The sequence below is a fragment of the Podarcis pityusensis genome, assembly GCF_964106645.2.
Source record: "Podarcis pityusensis genome assembly, chromosome: 10".
NCBI lineage: Eukaryota > Metazoa > Chordata > Lepidosauria > Squamata > Lacertidae > Podarcis > Podarcis pityusensis.
The window spans coordinates 70041231-70064262 of NC_138035.1; the positions used below are offsets into that span (position 1 = coordinate 70041231).

The 23032-nt window shown below is 42.5% G+C and overlaps 1 protein-coding gene and 1 long non-coding RNA gene across 3 annotated transcripts in view; one reads left to right on the forward strand and one right to left on the reverse strand.

The window, feature by feature from the left end:
- Positions 1 to 2376: 2376 nt before the first annotated feature.
- The window catches only part of GSAP (gamma-secretase activating protein), a 57430-nt gene continuing 36774 nt past the window's right edge, over positions 2377 to 23032 (reverse strand). For both annotated transcript variants that reach the window (XM_081023565.1, XM_081023564.1), the window contains 11 exons: positions 21791 to 21843; positions 20471 to 20502; positions 18756 to 18817; positions 17651 to 17746; positions 16835 to 16905; positions 15870 to 15964; positions 11931 to 12050; positions 5572 to 5633; positions 3991 to 4095; positions 3641 to 3734; positions 2377 to 3076 (listed from right to left, as the gene is read on the reverse strand). In XM_081023565.1, the coding sequence (XP_080879691.1) occupies positions 2985 to 3076; positions 3641 to 3734; positions 3991 to 4095; positions 5572 to 5633; positions 11931 to 12050; positions 15870 to 15964; positions 16835 to 16905; positions 17651 to 17746; positions 18756 to 18817; positions 20471 to 20502; positions 21791 to 21843 (882 nt within the window). In that variant the 3' untranslated portion in view covers positions 2377 to 2984. The remainder of the gene's footprint in view (positions 3077 to 3640; positions 3735 to 3990; positions 4096 to 5571; positions 5634 to 11930; positions 12051 to 15869; positions 15965 to 16834; positions 16906 to 17650; positions 17747 to 18755; positions 18818 to 20470; positions 20503 to 21790; positions 21844 to 23032) is intronic.
- Positions 5640 to 11574, forward strand: LOC308486765. The gene is made up of 2 exons (XR_013991284.1): positions 5640 to 7808; positions 8733 to 11574. It is a non-coding gene; the product is annotated as an uncharacterized lncRNA (long non-coding RNA).

Consider the following 23032-nt stretch of genomic DNA (forward strand, 5'->3'; position numbering starts at 1 on the left):
TGAGGTGGTTGTGCTTATTTAAATTTGTGATTACATTCCATCCTCTTAATAGGCAAAGAAGATGGTTTGGTAACTTTAGATATCTGCATTATAGGAGCAAGGAAGCATTACCACAAAAATAGGAAAGGAGTAAATTCTTGCACTTAGATAAACAGAAAACCGGTATGTTTTCTAGTGAGGGTGTGCACCAATAGTCAGTTTGGCACTTTGTAAAGCAAACTACCTTAGTTGGAGGCAATTTATTGGTTGCCTGATATAATTGGTCCACCCAAGTCTATTTCATTTACCTTCCCCCATTCACTATTTTGGGGGTGGTTTTCAAAAGATTTCACTGAACCCCTACCCCCAGATGTTTTGCCAGGAGACATGTTTTGAACACTGCAGACATGACAGAGGTGTCCCTGCCTGAGTAACAAAGCTGCTGATTTGTGTAGACAAGTAAGGTCAGACACTCACACTTAAAAGCTTGACCTGTCAAGTCACAATGAATTGCTCCTACTTCCCTCTCCCCATCCTGGCATTATCTTCAAGCTTGGAAGAGACAAGCTATTGCTCTTGAAAACTTGCATCCTGCCGAGAGCAGGATAATAATAATAATAATAATAATAATAATAAATTTTTATTTATACCCTGCCCTTCCTGGTTCAGAAAACCGGGCTCAGGGTGGCTAACAAAAAATTTAAAACACTTAATTGATGCAAGAAAAAAACAGCATAAAATACAGTATAAAACATGAATAACAATAAATTCAGAATTCAAAAATCAATTTAGGGGGGAAATCCATCCAATAAACATTAGATGATCACCAGGGCTAGCTAGCTAAATTAGTCCTATTTGGACCAGCGAGGCGACCAGAGGAGAATTAACTGTGGGATCACAGAGCGGGTAACCTTCATAAAAAGGGGAGGGGGAGGGAAGGAAGGGGAATAAAAGATCAGGCTAAGTTCAGATTGAAAGCCAGGCGGAATAGCTCTGCGGAAGGAAGATAAATCCTGCAGGGCCCTGCTCTCATGGGACAGAGCATTCCACCAGGTCGGAGCCAATACTGAAAAGGCCCTGGCCCTGGTGGAGGATAATCTGACTTCCTTAGGGCCTGGGACCTCTGAACTATGATTATTCATGGACCTTAAGGTCCTCTGCAGGGCATACCAGGAGAGGCGGTCCCGTAAATACGAGGGCCATAAGCCACAAAGATTAGAGTGTGTTGTCAATTACAGACTAAACCTGTCAGCCATTAAGGAGATCCCCCAAATGAGGCACTGGCCCCCTCCCCAACTTCTGTCTGCCCTCAGCCAGCCCTGCCTGCCTGTCTTCTTACAGACAACCAATCCAGAAGGTGACACGGCTGTCAGCTTCCTCTCCCCGAGCCTCAGGGTTGGCATTTTAGACCTCGGGAGGAAGGAGGTAGGGGAGAAAGTAGCGTCAGTTGCCTGTGCCTGTCAATGTCCCTGACTCCAGCTACGGTTCTCCTCTCTACCTTCCAGTCCAGCCACCACTGCCCCCTCTTCAGCTGCTGGCGCTTAAGCTAGAGACTTAAGTTGCAATTTTTCAATGTTGTTCCCTCCCCCCACTCCTCCATCCTGGTTAAACTTAGAGACACAGTTTCACTTTTCTACAGCTTTTTTAAAATGTCTGGATTTCTGAGCCAGACAAGACCGGCATTCCCACTTTGATTCATGTTAACCCTGAAGAAGCCCCCGATCCGTTTGAAGTACCCTGTACAATATTTTGCACTCCTCCACTTACTAGATCTGAATCCCACACGTATTTTAATCCTGTTGCATAGTTTGTGACTAATTTCAGTGGGAGTACTCTTGAGTATGAAGTAATGGGCTTAGGTAGACCATGACATAGTTGGGTACCACCCATTAGGCTTATATAGCAAAACAGTTACCTGTTTAAAATGATGCTCTGACTAAAAAGACTTTAGTACCCCAGCACTCTGATGGAATAAATTTCAGCTGCAGTTTTTCCACAATTAATTATAGTTCCATCCTACTGGAATAGGACATTCGAGTATGCAGAGTCTGACTTAAATATGTGGAAGAAGTCTTTGTTCACTATAAGTCAAACACTTAGATAACAGGGGTTTTTTTTGTAGCTGCAAGGAAAATGACATCAGTTTAATGGTATGCCAGCATGTAGGAAACTGAAAATGTTCCTGATTGGAATCCAACTTTTCTATTGCTGTTGCTGTTCACAGCTAAGAAAACAAACAGAGAAGCCTAGTGCTTTACAAAAGTAGGTGAGAAGCAAGAGCGAGATGCGTGACTTTTTTGATAGCAACTATTTCTTTTCGCACTGACACTTAATCTACATCTATCAGCAAGAGAAACATTCCCGTCCTACTGATTTAAATGCAAATCACCTCTCACATCAATATCAACAAGCTTTTATAATGCTTAACTTAAAAGTGGATCATACCTACTGATTGCTAAGGGAGAATACAGATATAAATATGCCCCAGTTGAAATTTAGTTGCCTTGCAGAAGTTTCATGTGATTGTAGCAAGATATACAAAAGAAAGATGACATTTTACATAAGCAAGGATATATTAAGTTTCAAAATTATACATCTATTCCCATTATTTACAGAGAGCTATTTTAATCATACTTCCCAAGTTCATAAATTGATCCCCTTATACATCAGTGTACAACAGCTGCCGGTTTCTTTTTGATCTGTTATATAGTTACTCCATATTCAGAATTTATTTGCCAGAATCTGAACTGGAGTAGCAGGCAAATTAAGCGTAAGTTCGTAATTCCATGTAGGTACCTGAAAGTCACCACATTTTGGGCACAGCAACTTTGGCATGTATCCCATTACTAATAATAAGTAGTGACAATGAGAAAGTCATTATACTGAACTCTGTCTAAGTAGTCAGCGGAAGTTTCAGTAGTTCTCCTGAATCAGTACATGTCACTAACAGACATAGCAAGACTGAGATGCAGCTGAGGTAAGAAGGTCGCTTTCGATAAGTTTCACTAAAGACCTAAGAGCAGAGTCGTGTGCTTCAGTGCCAACTCTTCCACACATCTTGCATTCATGTTTTCCTGTGCCACAGAAGTCATCCATCCTAGGAAGTATACAAAGGGCGTGAATTTGAGAGGCTTATAGTTAACGCTGGTGGATACGAATGCAAAAAAAGCATTTTTTTAGCACTCCTAAAAAAACCCCACTCATGTCACACGGCTGGCATATGGGAATCTCATCACATGCAACACAGTGGTTGCTTCTCACGGCAGCAGACGCGAAAGAGGAAGGTGAGGTTCTGTAAGTAACCAGTGTGATCTGGAAGGAGCTTCTCAGCAGACACAGTGCCTCATCTGAAATGTGTGAGGTGCATCAGGCACTGATGAATTTTATAAAGTGTTTAACAAGCGTACCACAATAATTTTGTTTTGCTGCTTACCTGCTTTTCCGGTATGTAACCAACATTCAATAAAAATGTGGTTTTTTGGAGGAGAGGGGAGGATAATTTTGCCACTAATTAGCATTAAGGAAGCTGCAAATTGGGGCTTAATAATTCTATATTCCAGCAAGGTACATGTGAACCTCAGAACAACATGGCAATAGCAAGATGAGATGCATTTTTAAACAATCAAGGAACTTGGGTAGAAAACTGCAGGAGTATAATTACCTTGACTCTCCACCTCTGCCAGCATATTGACCAAGTAGTTAAGCGGAAGAAACTCTATTTGAGGTGACAAACTCTCCATAACTAGCATACTGTACTGTGAAGGAAAATGCATTTTAATTATTGGGTTAATACTAGGAATAACAGCAAAGCCCTTTAACTTCTAAGACTCGATTTATCCAGATCCCCTCATCTCTCTTCCCCGCTTTCCTGCTACGCCATTTAGACTAAGACACTCCTGTCTTCCAAACTTCTGATCTGGTGTTCCACTCAAGCAAATGGAGGTTTGCAAATTTCCATGTGGACAAGAATCACAACAACTTCAAGTTGAGGTTTAATCCCAAAATGCTTACCTGTTTATTGCTGAGTTTCTCAAGCAAGAGTTTAACATAGTTCCTTGCAATACTGTTGGTGCTTACAGGGTGATTCCAGAGTTGACTAACCTTACGACCAATTGCCTATAAGACAAAATAAAATATGGTTAGATATCTAAAGGGCAAAACAGCATTGATCTGTTCCTTTTTGGATGATGATTAATTTACATTGCAGTCCAGTCCTAAACCACATCTACTTAGATATGAGTCACACCAAGTTCAATGCTGTTTACTCCTAAGTAACTGGGGTTAGGACTGCAACCTTATTCTGCCCAAATAATAATTATTAATAAACAATAATAGCACAAGCCACAATTTCAGATGTAGGCTTCATGATAGCCATCTTCAAATATCTAAAAGGCTGTCACATGGAAGATGGAGCAAGCTTGTTTTCTCCTGATCGGGAGGGTAGGACACGAACCAGTTGAATCAAGCTACAAGAAATGTAGCTCTAATAGCAAATGACGTGCTTTCTCCACTATAGTGAAAATCCTGCTTGTACAATGTGGTCAACAGCATTCTTCAGACGCCAGAATTCTTCAGCTAGTGCCCAAAAGGTCAAATGCAGCCTAGCAGAGGGTCTGCAATGGTCTGCTTCCATCCCACAAAGCTCTGCCCTGTTAAATGTCAGGTAGCTGCATCCTGCTTTTGTTACTTTTTGTATAACGGCTTCTTCCCTACCAATTCACCAATAAAATCATCAGGGCAACTGAATCAAGAGACAAGTGTCAAAAAGGGACAAAAGATTAATGTTCCTAATAAGCTACATACAACAAAAGAGGCAAAGTAATATTAGTTCTGGCTCCAAACCTAAATTAAAGTGTAATTGAAGAGTTCTGACCCTAAGGCTGATGAGGATTTAAGATGCAACACTGCAGCCCCTGAAGGAATGCCATTCAGTGGACTCCTTCCACTCCCTAAAACAAAATGTAGCAAGGACAGAACCAGCTTTGTTTTTGCCATGCAGCCAAATAAAGAACCCCTTTCTGTAAGGAGGTTCAATTAGCCCTTCTTGTTTCTTGAAATAGACATGGCAGCCTATAGAAAGGAATGCAAAACTACAAGCCCAAGTTCAGACAGCATACAAAGCTACAAAGCTGACTGATGGCTGAGCTCAGTGCAGTCACTGGAGAGAAGCAAAGTGGTCACAATCTCACCTTGGTTGTCCACACTAAATCTTGGCTTAACGTTCAAATGAAGATCCTGTCTCACTGGCTCTGCAGAAGTAAATCAATGGCCAGAGACAACACTGTCTGGCTTTCAGTCCATGCCATTTTAAAACATTTCCCCTGTTAAAAGCTAATTACCAGGACTCAATGTTGTTTTCTCATTATCTTATAGCAGTAAGGTGCCAACCTTAAGCCATGATAAGCTTTTGACACACATTCTACAAGTGGCTATTTTACAGTTATTCAGATCACTCTCCTCTAAGCTCCACTTCCCAAATTGGGAAATTGCTAACCTTTTAATGGAATAAAAGTAGTATGGCTGACTTCATCAATAAACACGTATGTTCCCCACAAACAGATTTAATACGAAACAAATAAATCACACAGTTACCTCAGGAAGCCTTATAAGGATACTCAGTTTGAGCTTTTCATTCTTTTCGGTGTTATCCAGCTCTGAAAACAAAAGGATACGATAAAAAGAAAGGGAAAAGGTCACTGACTATACAAATCCTCATTCAGCTACATTTACTCCAAGTGGCACTAAGTTAAAAAGTTAATCACATCCTATTCCCTTATGCAAGCTTTTCCTTTCTTTTTTATAGCCATTATTACGCAAATAGTAATAATAATAATAATTTATTTATATCCCACCCTCCCCAGCCGAAGCCAGGCTCAGAGAGGCTAACAACAGTAAAGTAATACAGCATTCTAAAATCAATTCATTCTAAAATCAGTTCAAAATCAAATGAATGGCAACCATTGGACTAGAGTTCTGTGAGGAAATGGAAGCATTTGTGGTTTTGGATCACAGCGCATGAGGTGCAGCAATGGTGGACCAGCTGCCACTTTGCCTTTTTGGCTTCAGCAAGGTTTAAAAAATTCTGAGCGAGCAGCATAGCTGTCAACTTACAGATTTGAAAATAAGGGACCAGCAGCCAAAATAAGGGACCTGCAGCCTCACTTGTTCCAAGCACTCCAGTCTTCCTGTCCTCCTGCAGTCTGGTCAAACTCATGCTGGTAGCTTCGAGAACACTGTCCAACCAACTTTGTAACCAGAGGTTCAACTGCATAGAATCTGAATCACATGCACCACAAGGCCTATGCAGCCTCAACTTAAGATGGCTCCCCGGCCTGGCTTTGCACTGCAAAGTTTGCAGCAGCACGTGCAACAAAATGGCGTCCAGCATTCAAAAACCCCCTCAGCTTGCATTAACTGGCCACACACAAGGCATGCAAGCTCCACCCCCCAGTCGTTCTTAGACTTCTTATTGGGTGAGCAACACAGCCAAGCAACACAGTTGGAGCCTCCCTCCTCCCTGGCCGGCAGGGAGGGAGGGAGAGGAGCTGCTTCCTTTGAAATTTAAGGGACATCATTTAAGGGACATCCATCAATAAGGGACAGCAGCGGGACATGGCGCTGGAATAAGGGACTGTCCCTTCAAATAAGGGACACTTGACAGCTATGGCGAGCAGCAGTAGCCACCTCACCTCAGTACAGATCCGCCTCCCACCACCCAAAGGGAACCATGATGTGCCTCCTGCTTATTTTGAACTGTATTTCATTCAATTTAGAGGGATAATGATGTGATAAATGGAGGTAACTGAAGAGAATTTGATTTTGGAGGAGGATCAGGACAGAAAATTAATTGTGGGTAATGGGGTAATTAATTGAACAGATCTGGATGACATGTGAAGATATTATCTGGTGATTAGGACAGAAAATTAACTAGCTTGCCTTTCATGAAATAGAGTTCTAGTAATTGTTTCTCGATATGCATATATGCATATAAATTAGCATATACAAATTTCATACAATGTTGTGCCTGTGGGCTCTGGATCACTGTAGCATTTTTGCACCTCCCTGCTACCTGCCCACCCAGACACATTTCAGTACAATCATTCAATATCACCACATAAAACTAGAAGAATGGGGCCACAGATAATAAACTAAATCCCAGTAGTGGGCACATCCCACACAGTCATGAGGAAAACAATAAGTCCCCTTCAACAGTTCTCCCTTTGTCTATCACTCAAGGGGGAATCCCACCAAACCAAACTGACCCTCTACCCTGTTGGAGGAACTGGACATGGTGGAAGAGGTTAATTTCCTTCATGAGAACAAATCACCCCTTCAATAAGGTAAGCCAACAGGTGCATGGTTAGCCAAGCCAGTTGCTATGGCAACAGCCCAGTGCCCCTTATCTAAGTGATCGAGGCACATTCAGTCTTGTGAAGTGGGTGAGTCTGACTGGAAGCATGAGTGTTATGCATGTGTGTTATGTCTTGAACTGCTGGAACAACACTTTGTACTTGTATATATCTGTATCTGTAGCTACAAAGCCTACAAGCTGTATGCACATATCACTGGAATTGTATTTATTGAAGCCTTATCTTCTGCAGCAGTAAACTATTTTGGACCTTAAGATGCCTCTGTGTGGTGACTGCAACTTGGGGAAACATCCACTACATGTCTCTCTCACCTCAGATTCCCAACATATCAGGCTGTCACCATGGGTGAGGGTTAGAGAACTGTTTCCCACCTGGCTTACAACATCCTATATCAATATCCTGACTGAGTGTCCCTTTTGTGTCAGCCTCTTTGGGGATGGCACCGCCAGCCATAAAAAGGTAAAGGTACCCCTGCCCGTACGGGCCAGTCGTGTCCGACTCTAGGGTTGTGCGCCCATCTCACTTAAGAGGCCGGGGGCCAGCGCTGTCCGGAGACACTTCCGGGTCACGTGGCCAACGTGACGAAGCTGCTCTGGCGAGCCAGCACCAGCACAGCACACAGAAACACTGTTTACCTTGCCGCTATAAAGCGGTACCTATTTATCTACTTGCACTTAGGGGTGCTTTCAAACTGCTAGGTGGGCAGGAGATGGGACCGAAAGACGGGAGCTCACCCCGCCGCGGGGATTCGAACTGCCGACCATACGATCGGCAAGTATTCTGCTCTGTATTCTGCTCTGGTCAGACCTCACCTGGAGTACTGTATCCAGTTCTGGGCACCACAGTTCAAGAAGGACACTGACAAACTGGAACGTGTCCAGAGGAGGGCAACCAAAATGGTCCAAGGCCTGGAAACGATGCCTTATGAGGAACGGCTAAGGGAGCTGGGCATGTTTAGCCTGGAGAAGAGGAGGTTAAGGGGTGATATGATAGCCATGTTCAAATATATAAAAGGATGTCACATAGAGGAGGGAGAAAGGTTGTTTTCTGCTGCTCCAGAGAAGCGGACACGGAGCAATGGATCCAAACTACAAGAAAGAAGATTCCACCTAAACATTAGGAAGAACTTCCTGACAGTAAGAGCTGTTCGACAGTGGAATTTGCTGCCAAGGAGTGTGGTGGAGTCTCCTTCTTTGGAGGTCTTTAAGCAGAGGCTTGACAACCATATGTTAGGAGTGCTCTGATGGTGTTTCCTGCTTGGCAGGGGGTTGGACTCGATGGCCCTTGTGGTCTCTTCCAACTCTATGATTCTATGATTCTAAGTCCTAGGCACTGAGGTTTTACCCACAGCTCCACCCGCGTCCCTACCGCCAGCCATAGCAGAACCTTATTTTTTGGCAACCAGCCCTTCCCTGCTTAGTCCTCAGTAGGACTGCTCCCAATGGCGAAAGTGGGGCAAGCCGGGCTCTGGACCCCACCTGTATTCACTTAGCCTATATATAGTATTCATTCAGCAGTGATAATTACAGCTATCATATAAAAGTAGCGAGAAAGAATGTGACTTGCATTATGAACACACATAGACATATTTCACTCAGTGAGACTTTTGGAATGAAAAGAGGATTAAAAATTACACTTACAACCAGGAATTCTAAACAATAAATATAGAAGAGGCCATCGAACTTGCACATTTTTTCCTTCGTGAAAATTAACCAATTAATCTTATCCAAGTAGGGGAAGCGCATTAAGAGAAGCAGAACTCCTACAAGGCATTAAATCTCCCTCCTAGCTTTGGCAGTCAAACCAGCAAGGTACCATGGTTGATAGTATCAAATACTGCTGCAAAATCAAAGAAAACCAACAGCATCACATTCCTTTGTCTGTCTCCCAACACAGGTCTTCCTTCATGCAGGGCAGCCAAGTCAGTCTCTGCACCCAGCCCAGGCGTCCAATTGACGTTATCCAGAAAACTGGTTTCATCCCAGAGTATCTGGAGCTTTAGCTACAAAGAACTAGAGCTTAGCTTTTCAAAAGGGTGGAAACCAAGGTATAGCGTCATAACGAACAGAACACCCAAGCCTGTGCCACAAATAAACCAGATTTATATAGAAAACTGATCCAGATTTTCATGTAGTGTCGTGCTGGCTAAAAATACCCTCCATTTCTTTAAGAAAAGATGGCCTTGAATTGCACTGATGACAGTCTGCAGAATGTGTCTTAATGGGGATTTTATTAATGCATATTCATATCCAAATGTATATTTGTAGCTATCAACCCTGCCCCCCTCAAAACAGCTTATAAGAAAGACAACTTATGAAACAAACGTTTTAAATCTCAGTTACCTTAGCTCACGATCTAAATAAGTTTGAGCAAATCCGCTCTCAAATATAATTTTAATGTAATTGCCTGATTGCATATTAGCATGAATTCAAGAACACAGGATTTTACCATAGCCTTTCTAACATATAACCCTATTTGTGCATTACTATTAAAATAAGGGACGCAGGTGGCGCTGTGGTCTAAACCACAGAGCCTAGGCCTTGCCGATCGGAAGGTCAGCAGTTCAAATCCCTGCGACAGGCTGAGCTCCCATTGTTCGGTCCCAGTTCCTGCCCACCTAGTAGTTTGAAAGCACGCCAAAAAAGTGCAAGTAGATAAATAGGTACCGCTCCGGCGGGAAGGTAAGCGGCGTTTCCGTGCGCTGCTCTGGTTCACCAGAAGCGGCTTAGTCATGCTGGCCACATGACCCAGAAGCTGTCTGCGGACAAACGCCGGCTCCCTCAGCCTATAGAGCGAGATGAGCGCGTAACCCCAGAGTCGTCTGCGACTGGACCTAATGGTCAGGGGTACCTTTACCTTTACCTTTTTATTAAAATAATACTTTCAAGTTAAGTGGCTGGGACCAAATTTTTATACAGCTACAAGAAAAAGTTAAAGAAAAAAGTAAAAGAAAGTCCAGTTACATTGAAACAACTGCTTCTTAAATGCCAAACGCAGTTGACACTGAAAAAGTACATCTGCTCTCCCTGTAGTGTGTAGCTGCAAAAACATGTGCTGCAACCTATTGGCTGTGCATTTCTCTAGCAGCAACCCATAATGTTTAAGGGAAAAACACATGATGTAATCACATGATGTCACACATTTCCTTAACAACAAATTACAGAAATAAGAGGGTGCTGTTTCGATCATCATCACATACAGTTCTGGTCCGATGCAAACACTTTAAGTATGATGACCTTCAGAATAATAAAACATAAAGCTTTTAAAAACTGGAATATTTGCTCTTTCTACAAATCATAACATCTCTTTATCATGGCAAAACACAACCATTAACAAGAGTGAACTTGTTCAGGAGAGAATTTTGTTAACCAAACTACTTCAAAATCCTAATGAGAAACCAAAACATCAGTCCCTCCAGGCTGTTTCACAGTTTAGAAGTCCACACTTCCAAGGCGGAACAGACGATTAGTTCAGTCAACTTAGATGTTTCATGGTTGTTGGAACCATGCTTCCTCCCCTAATAAATGCCAGCTGAACAGAGCTATATAAAGCAGAAGCACAAGAGATGAGATTTGCAAAATCGATTGAGGTGACAGAGAAACACTGTGGGTGTGTTATTGTAAAGCTGTAGCAACGAGTACTCTGGAGGAAGTGAAGTCCCTTTCCAGTATTTCCATATCCGAGGTAAATACATTACGACCTGTGCAAGGAACACAGTAACTGAAAAGGGCCCCAGAATTGTAGGATCAAAACCTACATGCAGAAGGCTTCCACCCAATTACTGCCATGTATGTCAATTTATTTAAGATCTACTGTTTATGTAATTAAACCATTCTAACACAAAAATTTCTCCTTTCTATGCTCTTCTAGCAGCATGAATTCAGTAAAATCAAATATTTCTGCCCACAATTTACGGTGTTCTTTGTTGCAGCTAAAATATTTGAATTGAACTTAAATATTACAGAGATAACATAAAATGTCTTGTGGCATCTTAAAAGAATAACGAATTAATGAGGCATAAACTTTTGTGGACCACAACCTATGAAAGGTGAGGCAAGCCACTTCTGTTTATGCCACCCTTCCAACCATCTCTCTATCAATGCTATAAACGCAAGAGTATGAAGAGCAGCGAAAGACTGGAGTGAATCTTAAGTCTCATGTCCTGCCCCTCTGGAAAGTTTAGTGTGAACCAAAATCCAACTCTTTTTGGTACACATCCTCTTTTTTTTTATAAAAAAAAAAACCAGACCCACTTATATGGGCATATATTTATTTACACACACACACATATGAGAGAGAGGGAGAGGGAGAGGGAGAGGGAGAGAGAGAGAGAGATACTTGCAGGCCTCATTTCATACTGACGTTTGTGCTATGTATGTGGCAGTGGAAATTCAAGACTCTCTCCTGCATGCCATCCCAAATAACAAATCTACTTACTAGGACACGGCGTGATGCCAGCTTCCGTCACTTTCGTGTAGGACAGGGAGACTTAATTTCCAAATAACAGTTGTTACTGTTCTAGTGTTCTATTCAGAGCTGCTAGCAAATAGTTAATGATGGGATATGGAAAATCCATCTTACCTTTCAAAAGTTTCATTACGCACTTCTCTGTCAAATGTAGCACTCCATGGTCAATGTAATGCAAGAGTGCATGCAAAGGGAGACATCGGATGCCCAGTGCTATATGCAGAGTATGAAATCCTGCAGTTTGAGAGAGAGAGAAATATTCCTCAGCAAAAGCAAAAGCAAAGCAAACACCCTATTCAGAACTGCTGGGTGAGGTTCGACTAAGCAGACCTACCGAAATTAATAGACCTAATTTAGTCATGTCTATTAATTTCAACATCAAAATTTCAACATCAAAAAGCTCAACATCAACAAAAAGCTCAACATTAAAAAAACGAAGATCATGGCCACTGTTCCCAACACCTCCTGGCAAATAGAAGGGGAAAAAATGGAGGCAGTGAGAGATTTTACTTTCTTGGGCTCCATGATCACTGCAGATGGTGACAGCAGTCACGAAATTAGAAGACGCCTGCTTCTTGGGAGAAAAGCAATGACAAACCTAGAAGGCATCTTAAAAAGCAGAGACATCACCTTGCCGACAAAGGTCCGTATAGTTAAAGCTATGGTTTTCCCAGTAGTGATGTATGGAAGTGAGAGCTGGACCATAGAGAAGGCTGATCGCCGAATAATTGATGCTTTTGAATTATGGTGCTGGAGGAGACTTTTGAGAGTCCCATGGACTGCAAGAAGAACAAACCTCTCCATTATTAAGGAAATCAGCCCTGAGTGCTCACTGGAAGGACAGATCCTGAAGCTGAGGCTCCAATACTTTGACCACCTCATGAGAAGAGAAGACTCCCTGGATAAGACCCTGATGTTGGGAAAGATGGAGGGCACAAGGAGAAGGGGACGACAGAGGACGAGATGGTTGGACAGTGTTCTCGAAGCTACAAACATGAGTTTGACCAAGCTGTGGGAGGCAGTGGAAGACAGAAGTGCCTGGCGTGCTCTGGTCCATGGGGTCACGAAGAGTCAGACACGACTAAACGACTAAACAACAACATTAATTTCAATGGATCAACTCTGAGTAAAAATAAGCAACGGGTTACACCATTACTCTAATGGCCTCACAAGTGACAAGATGATTAGCCACGTTCTCTGGCAAAAACATTCTTAATTGGATTGCAAACCAGCCCAAGTCTATTGGGTCAGATGAGAAACCGCTTGCTGTTTTGGGAAACTGCCCAGCAACATGGGCAACAAGGAAATTTCTCCAGAGCTGCTTCTCAGAAAGCTACAGTGCAGTCAACATCATAAGCACAATTCCTCTTTTCATGGATAACTCCTCTGAATCTTCCCTGCTCAGAATAAGATTCGCCCAGTGGCTCATGAAGGTGAATTGGTTATGGAAGCAGCATTTGTCACCAGCAATTTGCCAACATTATTTGTACATCAGGAATATTTCTTAGAATGGTGTGTGGATGATGGCATAGGACAAATTCAAATCAATGCTCGCCTGTTAGTTTTGATTTTTTGTACTGCTAGATAAGAACACCTTATCTTAATAATAATAATAATAATATTTATTACGGCCATAGGCCCATACAGATAAAAACAAGACATAAATAACAGCTTGTGCACGTGGGTAAAAACAGCCGCTGAAACATCACTGTAACAATAAAATACTATGAGATGGAATGACATACTGCGCCTTAATTAGCTTGTAGTGCTCCTTGGCAACGCTTTTGGGTAAGGACAGCGACCAGAAACCTAGCCACTTTCAGGGTCGTATGGGTATCCTTATCCTGCAAGATTTGGGCAAGGTGGAATTTTGGTGGGGTACCCTCTAGTTTCTGCATGATTGATCCCAACAAGTTTGCCCGTGGCACGTTGAACAAGGGGCAAGTGAACATAATGTGCTGAAGCGACTCCGGCGTCTCCTTATCACATTCGCACATGGCGGAGGCTTGGCCCTTTGAGAATCTATGTCTCAGGACATTGGAGGGAAAAACGTTAAACCTCGCTTTGGTGAAGGCCAGCCTATGGGCAACAGTCGAAAGGGAGGAGAGGTATGATGGAACGCAGTAAGTTAAAGTAATACCAATGTTCTGGGGCGAACAAACACCTCCCCCCAGCGTATAATTTCACTGTAAATCGATGTCATCCAGTCTTTGGCGGATCAGTCTTTGAGCAGTGATTTGATCTAGTTTTAGGGAATCTAAGGGAGAGATTCCATAACTCAGGAGTTTGGCATGAATTCTACTAGTCCAAAGGCTGGAGAATTCATCTCGCCATAAGCATTGGACAAGGTAATGGTCTGGTAATCTATGCCACAATGATAACCAATAACTGAAGACTTGCTTCCACAGGCAAGTTTCTAGGGATGCGATCTTCAATTCTAGTCGCATGGCTGCGTTACTTACGCACAGGGGGAGCATTAGGATCCGACGTAGGAATTGGTTTTGCAGAGTCTCAAGAGGAGCAAGATCTGTCATCACGGCCCAGAGCGGGGCAGCATAGGCAAGCGCGGTAACCACTTTTGCCTTGAACACCTTTAGGGCCGAGGGAACATGCAAGGCTCCATCCGAAAAGAAAAATCGGAGGAGCGCATACGACAGAGTTTTGGCCTTATTAAGTAGGTGTTGAATTTGTGCTTTCCACCCCAAATTGTATTGAACAATAACTCCTAGGTATTGAAATTTTAGGACTTGCTCTATTTTTGCTCCGCCAAGCTTCCATTCGTATAATCTCCGACTTCTGGCGAAAATCAGAATCTTAGATTTAACATGGTTGATGGTTAATTGGTTGAGTTGACAATACGTGGCAAAGATCTTCAGAGCTCTGGTTAGTCCAACACGTGTATAAGATAGAATTACCGCATCGTCCGCATATAAAAGGAGTGGACAGCGGTAATCCGCTAGTCTAGGCGCGTGTGTACTTGGAGATGAGTTGACTAGGGGTGCTCGCATGTCGCTGATGAATAGGTTGAATAGGCAGGGAGCCAATATACATCCTTGGCGCACTCCCTTGTTTATTGGTATCGAATTTGTGAGGTCGCCCGCAGGAGTAAGTCTCACTCTGGCATGGGTACCTTCGTGGAGCTGACTTATAAGCCATAGGAGTCTTCTATCGATGCATTGTTTCGCAAGTTTCTCCCAAAGAATATTTCTAGGAACGCTGTCAAAGGCTGCCTTTAGATCTAAGAAGGCAGCACAAAGGTAGCCCCGGGGAGGGGAGGAGTACTTCCGTGCCAGAGAACACCTTATCTTGACATGAAGGCGGCTGGGGGGGGGGAGGCAGAGGAGGAAGGAAAGATAATGCCAAGCATCCGTTCCAGCTCTGCCACCCCCACAGAGTCCCCTCTCGCAACTGCCTGGTAGGAAAGATCCTGACTTATGGTTTTTTATTGGGATTTTATCACTGCCTTGGTAGGATCTGTATCCTGAAGGGCAAGATATAAATTATTGTACTAAACAACCAACGTAAAAAAATTCAGTAAAGTTTCCTCTGTATACAGACACAGGTGGGGACTGAAGAAAGCTAGCCCCCAGAAATGGGCACAATGACTTTCATATTTCTCCCTTTCCTACAAGAAACTGAGGGTATACGTGGCTTTTCTCTCCTACAAAATTACACTCTGACAACAACCCCATGGAGGTATGTCAGAATGAGAGAGAGAGAGAGAGAGAGAGACTGGCCCAAAGTTCAGATGATCAGCCTCACAGTTGAGCATAGCTGTCAACTTTCCCTTTTTTTGCGTGAAATTCCCTTATTCCAGCGCCGTTTCCCGCTGCTTCCCACTGCTATCCCGGATTGTTAGATATCCCGTAGACTGTCCCCGGGACAGGTGAGGCTGCTGATCCCTTATTTTCAAATCTGAAAGTTGACAGCTATGCAGTTGAGCGGGAACTTCAAACGCAGGTCTCCAGTCCAGTGCATCCATAATTACTACAGCATTTTGGCTCTCCCTGCCTAAATGAATGGAACACACAGCTTGACTGTCCTAGGACTTACCAGGAGGCAAAGGCATGCACATTCCACTGGTGGCCTGTAGAATCTGACACATGATACAGAATACGACCATCTCATCCAATCTTCCTTCCTGCCTACTGCATAAAAGATAAGAACAGCATGGAATGTAAGAACGGCAAATTCACATACTTCCCTGAACTCCTTTCATTATTCATAGTCCAGCTTCATAAGCCATATGCTCACCCCTCCTCCTGCAAGCCAGATGCAATCTGGAGAACCTGCTTTGTTAACCAGTTTTTCCAAAACAGGGAACTCTGATTTAATTTAATATCAGTTTACTAGCCGGGACATTAGGTCAGAATCTCCATGTCAAAGCCACACTGGCAAGACAATGAAGCAAAGGATGAAGGAGTTTGCAAACTTGTTTATGCATCTTAAATACTTTTAGCCCCCTCTTCCTTGACAAGTAATCCCAGGAGAGAGTATAATAAAAACATTTAAGGTGCTACTGGAAGGAATTTTTTTATTTTGTTTCGACTACGGCAGACCAACACGGCTACCTACCTGTAACTAAAGTGCCTCAGTTTCCCTTAATACAATACAAGACTTGACACCCATTTCTGACCTCACAAACCATGTATTACGTAGTAAGGAATGCTATGTCTAAAATGACCCTTCTGCTGCTTAAACTGGAACATAAGCATGAAACAATACAATACAGTCTAAAAATTAAAGCAACAGTTGTAGCATAATTGCATTTTGTGGTGTTTCATAAGCATTGTTGAACATGTTGAATGAATTTGTCACAGGCAATAACAAAAGATTAAATAAACCTTTATGCATATAAACTCTGATCAATGTTCTTAGCAAGTCTATCATGTGTGGAGTCAGGTAATCACGACACAATCTCACCACCCCAAAGAAAAAACACAACACTCTTTTCAGCTTTTGTGGGGGTTCTCTTTTTTATTGAACTTATTGTGTCTTAATTGAAAATAATTACTTACCATGAGAATATCCAGGGACCAAGACCATATTTCTTCCAAACGTTCTCCATTATCAAGCATATTAGATCCAGCTAGAAAGGGGAGGGGGTATATTTGAATTCTTATGTACAAGACTTTTCAATTTTCTAACTTACTCTCAAAATTCTCACAATTATTCACCAGCAGATTAAAATCATTTACTATGGCTGAAACCTCGTTTAGCACAGTATAGTTTAATTCTGAGTAAACATGCTTAGGGATTCCACTGCAGGGGACCAGTTCTATGAACAATTGCTTCAGAGTAAGCGCTACTGAACTAAAATGAAACTTATCTGTGATTTCTGAGTAACATTCATAGGACTACGTTGTAATTACACCAACAACATGTGCTGTGTGTGAAAGCAGCTTTCTGGGTAGAGTTGGTGGCCCAGCCAATGTGGTCAAAGAGCTTGCCAACGCACCTGAACCAAGGAGGAGTGAATTCCCCACACATCAGCTGCTAAACAGAGAGTTCAATCCTGCTTTCTCCACGACGTTTGGGTGCGCCAATAAGTTCTCTATAGGGAACTGTCTGGTGCAGCCAAACCAATCAGGACTGAGCTCTCCTGCCCATCAGATGATGCTCCCCTGCTTTCTACAGGGGCTGGCGCCCATCCTGTTGCTTCTCCATCACACGGGATGTCGAGTGCAGGGCAGGTGAGTGCTGTTTGGGGGAAATAGTTTCACTGGCTAAATGGTGAGGCCTGACAGCAACACACACATTCTAAAGGGACAAAATGATGTCTTGCTGTAAAACATTGTTTTACTTTTATACATAGATACATAAAAAGAACCAACCGATTTCGAAACATAATCCACAGCTATTTGGTCAATCTGCTTTTTGCCAACATGCTGCAGGTGCCTTGTGAGATGATCTTTCAACTGTGCTACCATCTGAAAATACAAACCAGTAACTTACAATTATAATATTAAAAAGAACAAGGGGAGGGGGTGCTCCTAGACAGTTAAGATTAGTTTTATAAAGCAAACAATTGTCTATGCCTTAGCCACAAGTAGTAATTGGATGGGGGATTGCGACAACCCTCGAGATCACTTCCAACTCTACAATTCTATGATCTAGGACTCTATGATCCATGGTCCTCTCTATGCTTTGTCTCACATTAATTATTCCTGGTTCAATGTTGTTCTTTGTTGTATTTCTTTTCTTTGTTTTCATTACCGTTGTTTTGTTTAATTCATTACCATTAATCAAAATTCTCAACTACAACAAAATTACAAATATGGCAATGTGCGTTTTAGTAAAATTGGGATATACCGGTACTTTTTCAAATGCAGCACTATAAGAAATTGGGTACAAAAATATCCCAAAACAAAAGAAGTCCAGTAGGATCACAAGATATCTGTGGTGAGTTCAGATGCAGCACTTGAAGTCATATGACTCACAACAGCATAGTGCATGAATTAATGCATTCCTCTCCCCCACCCACTGTATGATCTTATGCTGTATAAGTATAGAAAAACATGGGTTTATGAGATTTCAGACTATTATGTATTATTGTGACCTCCACATATACCTGTGACATGGAAACAATAAGCGAACCAATTTATTTTCTGCACATGCAACCCATACTCCCACTTATTATGTAAATTCCAGAAGTGAAAACTGGGGTCTAGAGCCTTCTATACAGAGAGGGTCTTAGCAGGAGGTTGCCAGTGGCTATTTTCTCAGAAGTCCAAAAGCTCATATTCAACATCAGAAGATTACCTAAGAGCCGTTTACAACGAAAAATTCAACCTGAGGAAATGTGTGAGCATTTCTGTATAGTAGCTTTGCTGACCAAAGAAAACAGAACTTCATGAAGAAGTTGAACGCTAACATTTGCATTTACATTTTCCAATATCCTTTCTTAACTAACTTGTGCCACCTATTGCCAACACATACCAGTCCTGTTAGCAACCGTTGCTGGTAATCTTCTTCCTGGAAGAGAGGAACCATATTTTCTTCTGAAATTAGACAAGAGAAGGAGAGGCCATATTATGTTGTTGTTATGCAGGGACTATGCTATACATCAGAGTCCTCTGGGTAACAGGGCACATGTTTGAGCAGCTTCTGAATGTAGTGCCAACATGCTGCCTGCATTTTGATAATCAGGGAACACAGAAACTGCCTTAAACCGATTCAGCTCATTGATGCATCTATAGCTTGCCAGGAATGGAGAAGAGGGATCCTTCAATGTTGGCCACTGAAGCCAGGACCATTTACGAGCAAATTATGTTCTCAACCACTGAGTGATGGTCTTTCTCCATAAGGAAATAAATTTCTTATCAATTTTTTAAAATATCCATGCATGGCTATGTAAGGCAAGCTCAGTTGAGGGTTGCCTTCGCACCAAGCCTGAGAAAACTTGGAGTGAGTTCTGAGAAGCCTAACATAGGAACAGGCTGGTGCGAACACACAAGATGCCCTTCTAACCACCACAAGCCCTTTAGAGCCCTCAGGTCCAGAGAAATCAGGGACAATAATACAAAATGCTCTTTGTTCTGAAGTTGACATTCATAGCCCACAGCATGCACAGGATCCTTGAAGAGGCGAGCAAATGATTATTGATGTGTAGGTTGGGATCCTAGAAGCAAAACATTGCTTACTTGCCACTTTGCTTCTTTAAGCACAATGAGCAGTCCAGCCCATGCTTTAGGCCCCCAAACTTAATGAGAATTAACTTGCAAATGCCTTTGAGACAAGACTTGGGTACTTCCAAATGGTACCTCTAAGTTATCTGCACCCTGATCTTGGAACACTTTACTAAAAGTTCCATGATAAATAAACATATTTAGGAAAATACAGAGTGGCGGGGTTCCCTACTGAAATGATGCAAATATATTTGCCTGCAAACTTATTTCCCACAGCAATCTTTTCATCCAAGTACCCCTCCCAAGAAATCTAGAGCAGCGTTCTTGTATTTTAATTAAATGCCCCCCCCCACACTTTGTCTTCAGCAAATCTGTGTGATTTTCAATACCAGGCAACTCACCATTTACACACACACAATTTGCATGCAACCCCACACACTCGTGGTGCCAGGAACCTGGAAGCGGATTCTGGAAATGGGGAGCACCCTGAATAGTCTTCCTGGCTCACAAGGAGACCCTCCCCAGAGCCCAAAGTAGACATCCTGTTTGGGCTGGGGGGGGGTCTCATCATGAGCCAAAGGGGCAGCAGGGCTTTGTGAAGCTGCTGAGCGTCCCCGCTTAACAGCTGACATGTGGAGTAGCGCAGCCGCCACAGCTACTTCCCTGCATGTCAGTTCTGCAAGCCACACAAGCCGGAGGGGCAGCGTGACTTCCTTTACCCACTCAGCTGACATGCAGGGAAGCGGGAGGGGGTGCAGCTGCACTATCCCACGTGTCGGCTGTTAGGCAGGGAGGCTCAGCAGCCTCAACAAAGCCCCCAATGGAGTCTCCTTGCAAGCTAGTAGGAGTCTCCAAAGTGCTCCCAATATACATGATTTCAGTTACACATGTGGCGGTGTGGAACGTAACCCCCGTGTAAATTGGGAGTTGCCTGTATGACAAAAATGTCTGTCTACAGGGAACACTGGGAAGGAATTTAAATATCACTATTTGTAGCCATTTAGTATCAGGGAATACTAGTCTTACCTGTGTTCCATTTATTCAGGCTGGAAAACACTCTGAGTGAAAAGAAAAATGTTATTAATGTGCTTCAAAGGGGGGATTGCTCCAACATATGTAGAAAACACACACAATCTACACAACAATCACTGATTTCTGAAATGAGAACACAACTGAAACTGAAAACAGTGTCCACCAAGGCATTGGGTCAGTGTAAGTGAGTATGTGGATGAGTCAGGATTAGGTCTCTGGCCAGATGGCTAAAAAGAGAAATAGATTATGTTGCTTCATTTGGTTTTTTTCTTTATTAATGACCAGTGTAACGTTTTGTAAATAATAAAGACTCTGAGAAACAGAACCAAATGGTGTTTATTCCTGTGATGGGAATTTCACTAAGAGACAGCTGGAATGCTGCTGCTGCTGCAAAGCATTAAAAGATGCAAGAAAACTTTTCTGTAAGAGGAACTCTGCTGCAGAAAGAAATGCAAACCCAAGAGTAGATGCTCACACACCAACAAATAGAACAGGCAGAAGCTTGCAAAAATGCAAACCCAAACAGGATAAGGTATGAATTATATCACACACCAAACCTGGATAACTAAGTGAATACTAGTAACACAAACGCAGGGACGCAGGTGGCGCTGTGGGTTAAACCACAGAGCCTATGACTTGTCGATCAGAAGGTCAGCAGTTCGAATCCCCATGACGGGGTGAGCTCCCATTGCTCGGTCCCTGCTCCTGCCAACCTAGCAGTTCAAAAGCACGTCAAAGTGCAAGTAGAGCAATAGGTACCGCTCCGGCAGGAAGGTAAACAGCGTTTCCATGCACTGCTCTGCCACAGATACGCCAGTACTGCAAGGCCTGAAAATGACAGGGAGGGTGGCCTTTCTGTGTCAGGTGATGCCTGCCTCAGTCAGAAAATACAGAAGCAGTTGTCACATGGATCTCTACCATCACACTGTGAACTCCAACATAAATGCCAGTGCTGATGAAAGTGAAGAGGGGTGAACACTCAACATCAGAGGCGCCAACTTTTGTTGCAAATGGGGGCATTGGTGTCATGTGTCCCCCGGGGTACATGAGTGATGGGATCAAATTTTGGGGGAAGCCCAACATAACTCAGTCCCAACAAGATGGTGTCCCTGCTTAACCTGATAGCAGAAACCCACACGGTTTGAAGTTACCAATGGACCATTGACTGTTCGCCATGAGGAGTCAAAGTGTTTTTTGGAGGCATCTGCAACTTGTTCTCCAGCTAAATTTCACAAACACACTAAAAACGGACAGACCCTTTAAAATGCAGTCTTTCACTTTTTGGAAACAGCAACGTTACAGAAATCAACTTACTTCTTTGCGTTTTCAAGCATGCTTTCCGTATATATTGTTCTCTCTTCAGTTCTCTAAATCAAAGTGTAAATTACTTGAATTAAGAACATTATGAGATACAGTCAATTTTATTCTATCAATGTCTAATAAGAATTTTTAAGTCAAAATAAAAGGAAGGAAGGAAGACAGGAAACCTACATTGTCAAATTATGTACTCCAACTGTGCAAGCAACAGCTTCAGAAGTTCTCAGTTAAGTTCCAGAAAACCAGAATACAGTGGATGTGACCCAGAATAAAAGTGGGTCCTCTGCTCCCCAGAATGTTCTTTGAGCTGGCCGAGATTACAAAAAACATGGTTTCCAGATATGTGAATAAGCCTGCCTTGGCCTTCCCACTTCCCACCTCTCTTCTTGTTTATACCGTTGTCTCAGAACAAGCAAGGATGTTACATAATGTTTTGATTCTGTCTTGTTCTAACAAACTGCAGTTTAACCACCCACAGTACAATGCATGAACCTGAGTTTCATATAAGCTAATTCACAGAATGGGAAACTGTGGTTGCTCATTACACCCGAACCAGCTCTTGCACTGACTAGGAGAAGCCACGTGTACAAAATGCATAGCCTACATTGGTCACCCCAGGCTGAATCACACCTGTCTGGATGGCAGATAAAAGGAGTACTGAAATGGGATTAGGCAAAGAGATGTCTAAATGAGCATTTAAAGTTCCCAGCGACCATGTGAATCCACAGCAAGGCCCAGTTATTTCTTCACTGTAGGACAAACCTTTCTTCATGAACACAGAACCAGTTACCAATCAAAACAGTGGTTTTCAGTTAAAGAGAAACGAGTGTGCAAAAATGTGCTATTTCTCTAAGACAGCAACCATATATTACAAAACTACTTCTGCCAACAAGCAATTCATATAAAAAAAGTCAAGTGATTTAATCAATATGCAAATCCACTTACACATCTGAGTTCTCTAAAGTGTCTTGCGGTTATTTTGGTTTATCTTATCCTCTTTTTCTGTTAGCTTGATGTGGTTGTGGTATCATACTGTTAGATCTTTGAATTATTAACTACTAAATGAACTGCTTAATGTGATTATAACATTGATATTGGATATTGTTTTGTGGTCTACTGGTACGTCCTATTACATTCACTTAATCTTCTCATATGTTTTTAAATCAACTGCAATTGTTGCACTGGTTGTTATATAGTAAGGTATTATAATTGTGGTTACTATACTCTATATATCCTATG